The 10,638-nt window shown below is 32.8% G+C and overlaps 1 protein-coding gene across 8 annotated transcripts in view; it reads left to right on the top strand.

Moving 5' to 3' along the window:
• The first annotated feature begins 1,061 nt into the window (after positions 1-1,061).
• The window catches only part of cmb (combover), a 39,300-nt gene continuing 29,723 nt past the window's right edge, over positions 1,062-10,638 (top strand). For 3 of the 8 annotated variants that reach the window (XM_088239661.1, XM_088239660.1, XM_088239659.1), the window contains exons 1-7: positions 1,062-1,399; positions 1,939-2,044; positions 4,551-4,768; positions 6,300-6,521; positions 6,606-6,758; positions 7,750-8,124; positions 9,983-10,135. In XM_088239661.1, coding sequence (XP_088095787.1) covers positions 1,271-1,399; positions 1,939-2,044; positions 4,551-4,768; positions 6,300-6,521; positions 6,606-6,758; positions 7,750-8,124; positions 9,983-10,135 — 1,356 coding nt within the window. In that variant the 5' untranslated portion in view covers positions 1,062-1,270. Of the gene's footprint in view, positions 1,400-1,610; positions 1,705-1,938; positions 2,045-4,550; positions 4,769-6,299; positions 6,522-6,605; positions 6,759-7,749; positions 8,125-9,982; positions 10,136-10,638 lie in introns of those variants that run through there. The other 5 variants (XM_088239666.1, XM_088239665.1, XM_088239664.1 and 2 more) reach the window with 3 other exon arrangements.

The following is a 10,638-nucleotide window of genomic DNA, read 5'->3' as shown; positions in this document are numbered from 1 at the left end:
TTGACTATTTTTTTAAAATAGCATTTTCTTTGTTGTGAATAAATTAACGTTATTATATTTATTATTGAAGGTTTAACGACAAATTTTACCTATAAGTATGGCAAGTGTTTTCTTTTATACCATCAAGTATAAATGGGTAAAAAAATAAAATAAACATGGAAAGTCACAAAGTATACAACAGAGGTAAATGGATCTACCCAGGGCTGACTCATAAAAACATAAGAGCTTTTTTTAGGTGACTAGGCTCCAGAGCCCAAACTGTTATGAAACATTGTAGCAGTGAAGAGTTCAGTATCAGAATTCACTGGTTAAATGTTAATTTATGTTCTCATTATCTAATTTAATATAACCAAGTAATATATTATGCACCTATGTAGCTGCTCAGTCATAAATGTCACTCAACATATAGAGGTGCTGTAAAGGAGCCTCATCATCGGGGGACCACTGGTTAAATCTGAGGATGTTGAATAAGGAGAAGCTCTTTAAGAGCTTGCTCCTTATTCAACAGCCTGATACTTTACGGATCTGGGCTTTGAGGGGGAGTTTAGAAAAAATGCGAACTCTCAACTTCCACACATTGGCCAGGCTCTTTATAGACCTGGGCTTGGAGGGCAAGAACTATTCACTGGGACCCGTCACAATGGATCTTTATAGGTCTCAGTGACGTCAGGAGCTTGCATAGCACTGACCCCACCTCTAAGAATAAGAATAGGGGTGCTGTTCTTAATTATAGGCACTGGGCGGTCTTAATAAATTTCATTACTCGATTGTAAAAGTAATGTATAAACTAAAAAAATGTAATCATAAAAATCACTTCTTATATAATATTTAGAAGTAAATATTTTCTTTTGCTAATATTTATTTAATTAATCAAGTATCTCATATTTAGCTAAAAACAATTTCAGATTCATTTTTTATCAATAAAATATCATTTGCAAAATAAAATAAAAATCCATTTCAGTTTTTGAAGGCACCTACTTTTCCTTTTAATAATCTTCAAACACATTTTTAAAAGTTATTTTTAATTCTTCTATATAAGGCAACACGGCAAATAGGTCTTATTTTGATTTTGTCGCTTGACAGTTGTATTTCTGTGTAGCATTCCAATTTGGGTTTAACGTGTGTGAAAATATTAAATCGAACTAATTATGTTGTTTTAAGCCCTAAATAAACCTTACGTAATGCGATATACTTATAAGTAAATATTATATCTTCGTATCATGGATATAAATGAATAATTTGCAACAGCAGCTATATACATAAACCTATTATGGCCTCTGGGGGAAGCGATCGCCAAACAGGCACGGTGCCTAAAACAAAGGCCCGTAACAATTGCAATGTTCCCCAAGAGGTAGTTACACCCACCCGAAGAGATATGAACTCTACAAATATTATGACGGTGAGTAAATTTTCGTCCTCTGTGATCAGATTTCATACGTTCCCAATTATCCTCAATCCATGCATTTTTCGTAATAGATTCATATTTCATCTTCACGCTATTCAAGTACCTGTTTGGATCTTGTGAATTAAATATTAGCCATCTCTCACGCTGACCACATTGTTTTTCTAATTATAGAATGGTTTGCTTTAGATGTGCTAAAATTAGTTCAGCAGTGTGTAGATGGCTACCTGACTATGATTAGCGCCTTCTAGAATCACCGGGTGTTGTTTTATTTCAATTAGAAGGTTCTAGTAAAATGAAGGGTATATATTTCAATACTTTGATTTTTCACATTTCATACTTTGCACATTCTCTTTGATTATTCCGATCCAAGTATGAAGGTTTAGAGATTACAGACTGCGAAGCTGAGAAAAGCATTATTGACAAAAAAGAAATGGGTGCTGCGCTACAATAAAAGAATATTATTTTTATAAAATATTGTTTATATTTTTTACTGCGATGTTTTATTAATCGATGCTATTATTGAATTTGCTTAGACGTGTATGGACTGGTTGCCCGTGTCTGAACACAACACCAGATCATCACAGAACAAATCTCGGAAACCGACCAATATACCAACGGACCATGATTTTGCCGAACTAGGTATGTATCCATTATAAATATTTATGCTTCTATGGCTCAATATTTTTATGGTTTTAACATAATAAATATTTTATCAACAGTAGGTTTTACCCCAAATCATAATCAGTTCCATGTTTCCTTAACAACCTTATTTACATAGAATTAAGAATAGTCCAGAAACCACATACGAGCATCAAACAGAAGGCGACTAAAGTACTCATAAATGAGTATGTTTTTACGTTTTGACCCATTAGTTTCTTTGTAGACGTCGCTCAGTACGCAACTCCTGATTTGAATTCAACTATGCCGTGTTGTGTCTTTTTAAAGTGTAGAAATACTGCTAGGATCTAAAAGAAACAGGATGGGATCACATTTCATGTGTAATTAGCAAATGAATGTGTAAGTAGCAAATACATAACTTAAAAATTGAATTATTTTTCCATCTGTCAGCTTTTCAAAGAAATCAAAATGGACATTTCATTAGTGTTGCCAAGGTAGTAATTTTTTTTACCCTACTTTGCTCATCTAACGAGAGAACTAATGAAAATTGAACCTCGGATTAAACAACTCTGTGGTGGACAACTGACCGACATTATCTTTAAAACATCAAATATTATTTAACATGATATAAAAATATCAGTTTTATGTAAAATAAAATTTGTTTTATATTTTAAGTTCAAAGTTCATTAATTCAATTACTCTATTAAATGACCCCTTACTTATCTACTCTGTTGTGTCAATCAATATTTCCGCGTGCACAATAACATTTTAGAGAAATTAACAGATTGCTTTTTTTTCACCTTACATTTGTGTTATGATTATATTTTTTCCCATATCGCAACATTACGCGGCGACATCACGAATGCGCGCGGCGAAAGTGGGGCATAGTAGGGGGATTTTTGGACACAGTCCAATGTATTAAAATATGAGTCTACCTTCTGGACTTTTCTTAATTCTATGCTTATTTATTAATTATTTAGCCAAATGTTATTCATTTTCAAAACTGTTACTCTAGTACTTATTTTTGTTGTTTAATTTTTAAATGTCAATAGCAGGCAATACTTTAATAATTTGGCAATTTAAAAGAGTATCGAATGTCTTAACAAAAACAAAAAGGCATTCCAAAATATTACTGCAGAGTTATTCCTGAAAATATTCAAGACCTATGTAAGACCTCTATTGGAATATGGATACCTACTGTATAAAGTCAAAAGATGTGCTACAAAAACCCCCAAACTACTAAAATGATGTCCTACTATGGTAGATTAAAAGCACTAGGACTTACATAATTGAAAAAACGACGGAAGAGGGGGGACTTACTAGAAACTTATAAGATACTGAATTATTACTGTATAAGATGTATTAAATAAATCTCAACACCAATTTACAATGCCATAACTGGAAGCTCTAAAGTCCCTAATTCCATTTCAATCCGGAGAAAAAAAACATTTTCACTACAGGGTGGTTTTAGACTAGAATAGATTGCCAAGTATAGTTGTCCATTCCATTTCAGTCCACCTGTTTAAAAATTGTTGGGATGCTTTGATGAATGAAGAAGAACTCAGACAAAAAGCAATAGACGAGATATAGGTGCACCAGCAAAGGCTGCCCGCCTATAACAACTAATAATAAAAATGTAAAATCATGTGCTTTCGATATATAACGAGGCCTTGAGAATAATCCGGCAATTGCTATAGTCCGGACAGAATATAATGGGTCTAATCAAATACTAGGATGATTCCAGGTTTAGAATAGGTTGATGCTAGGTTTCGACTTGAATAGAGTGAATTTATGAACAATGATTTTCTTTTGGGCTTGATAGGTTTGAATTATTTGGCCAGTGTGGTGGAGTGGTGGTGACGATTCTGGTTTTCCCGATCGGGCTCGTTTCTCCCAGTTTACTAACAAGATAATGAATCAACGTACACTATCACCGTCAGAATTGTGAAAATTAGATTGAGGGTGATGGGCAAATCAACTATATATTCTGAGGTGCACTGACGGCGATAGAGGGCATTGAAAGCAGTAAATGTAAATTCTAAATAACGAGAATCTTTTGTAAAGAAAAAATTATAAAAAATATGTATTTAAAAAAAGTAATTAACCGTTTATTTAAGCTTAAAATTTATTTTTGCAATGTTTTTGAAAAGAGGCCATAAAACCTCTAAAACGGATCCGGGTAAGCGGGCTTAAAATTAAGTAATTTTTGTATAAACAGCTGAAACCTTTTTGATGTTGTTGAGATTCATCTGACTGAATTATTTCACCTACTAGGCAACGCCTGAAAACATTCAATTTTTGTACTTCTTCTTGGACCATTTGGTTTAATGTATATTTTTTTCATTTTAAATACATATTTTTTTTGTATTTATATGTTTAATATCTTTATACTTATTTTGTAAATATTATCCTCTCTCTCTCTCTTATAATATCGCCTCTTTTGCTTATACTTAATTTTTTACTTTAAATAAATTAAAACATACAACCTAAATATTAGAGTACCATAATTTGGAGTTGCGTTTCCCAGATTCCAGCACACCTCACGAAAGCGGCAGCAGGTTCGTTCCAGTGCGCCCCCAACCCCGGACCCTGGTGCTCCGTCAGAGGGACAATCTGCTGGATAGCGCGGACGACAACGCTTCCTACGGCGCCATCCTCGGCGGCCACAGCCCGCACACGAGTCACGCGGCTATTATGATAGTTAACCCTACCACTCCAAACTCGAACCAGTCTCATCAAAACATGGTAATTCAAAATACTTAGTTGTCTTAACCTCATTTTTAATCATTTCAAATATATAAGAAAAATCTGCATTACTATGTGATATTACAAAGCTTATTAGGAAAATACTGTGTCCAGGTAAAGGAAGAATACAGTTCAGTGTGTGAAATAGAACCAGAAACCTTGACTAGTGTTTTTGACTCGATGGCTGCTTTAGGTAAAAATCCTGATGAAGGAAATCCAGTGAAGATAAGTCCACCTTGTTAGGCGCGTTCGTCTGCATTCTTGAGGTTCATTTCCAGCAGGTTGCAATATTTGGATTTTCTGTTCTTGGACTGGTACCTGAAACGTAAAACTAATTTTATTTATTTATTTTATTTTATTATTTTTTCACGCCCATAAGGCTTTTACATACATGAAAGTTATGCAAAATATAAGTATATAAACAACATTAAATTTTAAAAATATATATAAAGCAACAAAAGATAGAACAGTGTTTAGAAGTAAAGTTGGTATAAAAAAAAGAAGATGAGTATATAAACAACATAGATTTAAAAAAAAAACACATAATAGAGAAATAAAATATAGGAACAGTGTTAAGAAGTATAGTTGGTATAAAAATAGAAATAAAAAGATGAGTGTATTAACAACATAAATTTAAAAAAAATACAATATAAAGTAATAAAATATAGAACTGTGTTTAAAAGTTAAGTTGGTTTAAAAAAAAAAAAAAAATTATAGCAATATAAATATATATAAATATATATATTCTTTTTTTAAAATTATTTTTTTTAATAAGCCAAAGAAATACAGTTAAAGGTTTAAAGCAGCTAGGTACATAATGTTATAAAATACAATATGAACAGAATATTAAGTTCTATTTGATAAGGAACATATACATTGATATTTCAAATTTACAAGACTCACGCTAAAGACATCGATGTTGTTAGCATATTGGTTCGCGAGTACATGCATCCGCATTACTGGTGAATTCGCGCTGTAATTGGTCGATGATGGACCGCAGTAGAACAAAGTATTACATCGGGTAACTCGACCAGGCACTCGCACATTAATCAAATTGATAAGTTCACAACAATCGAACATCGACATTATTACTTTAAATAATAAATCACTTAAATCACTAATCACTTAAACTTCACGTAGATTTAGATACGCTGTATTTTATGTTCCTATGTTGTATCCTATGCACCATCAGGTTCAATTAGGGATAAGATGAAGGAAAATACACTTAATACCTAATTCATATTAAAATACAATCTGTAAAATTAACAAAAAAATTTGGCATATATTTTTTTTAAATATGTCCACAGAAGAAATGTTTGGCAATTTGTCAAAAATAAGGTTCAAATAAAAAGTAATTATTGTTTACCGTCACATTAGATCTTTACAGGTCGCTGTGACGTCAGGAGCTTATATTATAGCACTGACCCCCGTTTTTAAGATATTCTTGCAAATGGTATTACGTATTATAAAAATGGTCCTACATATAATTTTAAATGCTATCATTTTCATAAGTAAATGTATTTTATTCCAGAATAGTACCGGTTCTGGATCAAGGAACAATACGAGGGGAGGGTCAGTAGGCCGAGAGGGGTACTCTAACAATACGGCACCTGTTTGCCCCCACCCAGTTAGTAACAACAATCCCAAACCCACAAACATTTCACACGACCCTCACGATTCTATTTACCAGAATGGAACGAGTCATAACTATAGCAGTGAGAATATTGTACAAAATCAACAGGCGGATCATATGGTTAGTACATATATTAATATTTATTTATTGTAATTAATGTGTAAGTTATGTTTGTTGATATTCTGTGTATTTGCGATTTTGCAGCTTCCGCGGACTGAGGTAGCTCGAACAATCGGAGACAACATGGTGGCCGCCTGTCCTGACTCCGCTCGAGTTGAGCACAGATTGGGACAAATTAGGGAATACATTCGAGTTACTTCTACGCTCGTTGACAGTATGCGAAATTCCGAAGATGAGGTATGTGCGATGTTATGCAATATTCATTTTAAAATAAAAACAAATAACTGAACTGTGTTGGCGCATCTAAAACTCATGATCCAAAAATCTATTACCACTTTCTATGGCAATTCGGCCAGGAGGCCCAATTACAGTGGTTTACAGCATTGAAACACCCAGGCTCGGGAAAAATTACATTTAATTTTTGTGTTCTCACCGGGAATCGAATCCGGAACCTTTCGTGGGTGGATCAAGTATATATATATACATTTGGATAATTTATATAGCGCCATTTTTGTAAAAATGGCGCTGTACAATAAATAAATATCCCAGCACGTCTTGCATCTACAGAGCACATGGACGGTTAGGATTCTAGTTCCTTGTTTCCAAATATGATATATAACAATTATGATATATAGGAGCTAGATTACAGCACGTCTTGCAGCTACAGACAACATGGACAATAAGAAATTTAGCCCCCATTTACATTTTTTTTATTCGATGATAATGAAGTTTACAGTTTTAGTGATATTTTAATAAATGAAATAAAAAACAAATTTATAAAAATAGAAGTTAGATTACAACAAGTCTTGCAGCTACTGAGCGCATGGACGTTTGGAATTCTACACCCCATTTACTAAATTTAGATATTTGATAGATGATAACATTTACCTATTGAAGCTAGATTACTAATCGTCTTCCAGCTACCAAGTCCATGGACTTAGTTGCAAGGCTCTTAGCAATTACACCACGAAGGTCGCTTATTATTATTATTCTATAATAAATTATGAATATGTACAACATTACTACTTTATATTACTTGTAAATAATGTAATAAGTATAAATTTTTGCGAGATATTCATTTCTATCTTTCATTTAAATAGTTACGAGAACTTTTGCTGTTTTTATTGTCTTATAATTCAGTATTACACCAAATTAGCCTACAGTATTTTTTTGTTTATTATAGATATTATTAATTTATAATGAAATATGTAAATTATTGTATATGCAGTTGCGAAAGCGTCTGACTTCGTTGAGGCAGTGTAACGATTTGTTATTGGGGAGTGTTTGTCAGGAGCCGGAGAGAGAGGAAGACAACAGCGAATTAGCCGAACTGATTGGAACTCTCGCTCAGTTGAAGGATAGTGAACAGAAGTTGGAAGGAATATTAATGTCCCTTGACCGCAATACTGTTGATGATGAAGAAGACGTTACAATAAAAAGTGTAACTGAGGAAGATGAAATTTTGCTTCAGTCTACTGAATCCTCACCCAGTCGAAATCAAGAAGTAGAATCGATTTTGAATGATTGGATTTCATCACCTAAGAATGTCGACATTTCAAATAATGTTTCTGAAACAAATGAAATATCCGTTCCCAAAAACCAGGTGAAGACAACTGCAGTGTGAAGAATTGCGGCTTGGTTTTCATGAATTTGTATCGTGTGCGTGTGCGTGTGCTAACTGAAGGGTGTACAAATATTCCATTACTTCTGTGCAACAGCAAAAATATTATTCCAATATTTTGTGCACCCTGTTTATATGTACATTACATAAAAAATATGTATGTGTAATCAATAAGGAAGTTCAGCCCTACGGGAGATTTGATATATAAAATCGATGGCTCGGTTCCATACAGAGATAACTAGAAATCGCTTGTTTTGAGTAATGGCTGACCAAAATTTTGACAGACCTAAATTGATTTCACCTTAAGTGTAGTATATATGAATATATTTATGTAAAATATGTACACAATGGTTACTAGTTTTAGGATTAAAGGTGTTATACACATTATCACTTTTTAATTAGTTATGGAGCTGAGAGATTGTTGAGTTCATTTATTTCCATATGAAAATATTTGTCTTTTTATGAGAAAATCAATAGTTTTTAAGAGTTACACCTTTGTAGAATTGAAAAAGGATGTTTTTTTTAAATATAATTAATAGTATAACTTAAAACATCATTTGTTTAGCTATCCCTCTATGGACATATTACAACAGAGATAAAGAACATTTAGAGAAGGCAATATAGAAGTCTAGGCATCTACATCTACTTATGACCTGTTGTTGGCTGGTTTAAGTGGCCACTTTACACACTGTGTAACATTCACCATTCTGCCCATATTTGAACATCTATATTCCTTCAATTCTTCTATATTACCTTCTCTAAAATGTTCTTTATCTCTGTTGTAATATGTTAATATTAACAGCTCCCCAGAGAGTTAAATCCAGTCCTTGTCTACAAAAATTTGGGCAAACTCAAAATATTGTTGATCCTTCTATGGAACTGAGGCATCGAAATGCATTCTTACGCGCAGTAAAAATTAGAGCATAAAATTGTATGGCAAAGTTTCTTGAAAATGTATAAAAAAAATAATTCTAATAAAAATGAACTACTTTGCATGACGTCATTAGTTCTTCCGAATCAACCAATAATAAGAGAGTTGTGATAGGTTTCCGGTTTATGGTAAGTCAACTGACTAATCAGCAGAACTCATTAAGGAAAAGGGAAAGAACTTGAGACGTCGCACGCGAAGTAATTAAAAAAATACAGAACTTTAAAAAAAACATAGAGCTGATAATACAATATATATATTTATTTTTTTTAATTTTGGCTTTGTTTAATAGTCTATTCACAAACAAAAAAAACCACTGAACTTCCTCATTCTAACAAACATTTTACTTGCATGTTTTACATGATAACAAAAATATTTGTTTTGAAATAACAGCAAAATAATCAAAAGATAATTTCAGATATTGTGAGCAGTGTTTACGCTGAAATAGAACATATTAAATATGTACTTAGTTTATATCACTAAATTATTAATACTGGTATGTAGAGTCTGTCAAAAAATAGCAGAAAACTGTAGTAATTGAAACTACAACTGATTTTTACGCTTTCAACACTAAATTATTACTCTTTTTTTGGCAAACAGGATATCTACTGATTTTGAATTAACTAACCTACATATTTTCAGAATCTATAATTACTATGTAGTATTATCATTTATTGGGAAAATGGTTCTGTTTTCCCAAAAGTGTTAAATTCATATAAATAATTCGGTAGTAAAATATAGAAATAAAAAATATAGGTATTTCAAAATATTAATATTGTTTTTGGTGAATATTCATATACCTTAATCTAAGATGTTAAACACATAATGTATTCATGAATTTGTCCTTTTAGTGGTTTTTCTTTTTTAGACGTCTTTGTAATTTTACCTTTACTGTCATTTCTCTGAATATAGGAGGCACTTCATCGCCCCGCATCTGCCCAGAGTAGTGTATCCGCATACAGTGATAATGAAATCTGGCGAAACGAACTCAAGGCTAATATGGAAATCTCCAAGTTGAGGTTGGCTGCTGCTTACCAAGAGCAGAAAAGACTGCTCAATTATCAGGTATTTAGAACCGATTATGGCCATTTTGATATGTTTACAGTTTTTTTTAAAATGTATTACATCACTTTCATTAACACATTACCGGTTATGCCGGCTACAGCCCTCCGTCCGGAAGTCACTTGAAGTGATAAAACAGGTTAAGCTTTTGTGAAACTGAAGTAATTATATGGTAGGAGAATATATTGTGTACCTATAAAAACAGTCAGCAACAAAATTCACCCAGTATGTTAGTGTCAACAATTGAAAGGGAAATATTTTTTAAAAATAAGTAAGTTATGATATGTGTCCATATGAGTGGATCCTATGAGAAAAAAAGTCCGTGAACTTGTTCTTCTTCTTATTTTTACTCTCCCAGGGGTGGTATTCCAAATGCTCTCGCGGCCGTATTTTTTCGTGTATTTTGTAGGTAAATACTAGAAAAACTGAACTGAGAAGACTGTTTTCTCGTGCCACGAGAGCGGTTCAGAATAGCACCCCAGATGGAGGTTTGAAATCATCGCAGC

Source organism: Micrasema longulum, unplaced genomic scaffold, assembly GCF_059751315.1.
Source record: "Micrasema longulum isolate JH-2025_06_02 unplaced genomic scaffold, ASM5975131v1 h1tg002218l, whole genome shotgun sequence".
Taxonomy (NCBI): domain Eukaryota; kingdom Metazoa; phylum Arthropoda; class Insecta; order Trichoptera; family Brachycentridae; genus Micrasema; species Micrasema longulum.
Note: the sequence above shows the minus strand (reverse complement) of the source record. Positions and strands in the feature narration are given on the sequence as shown.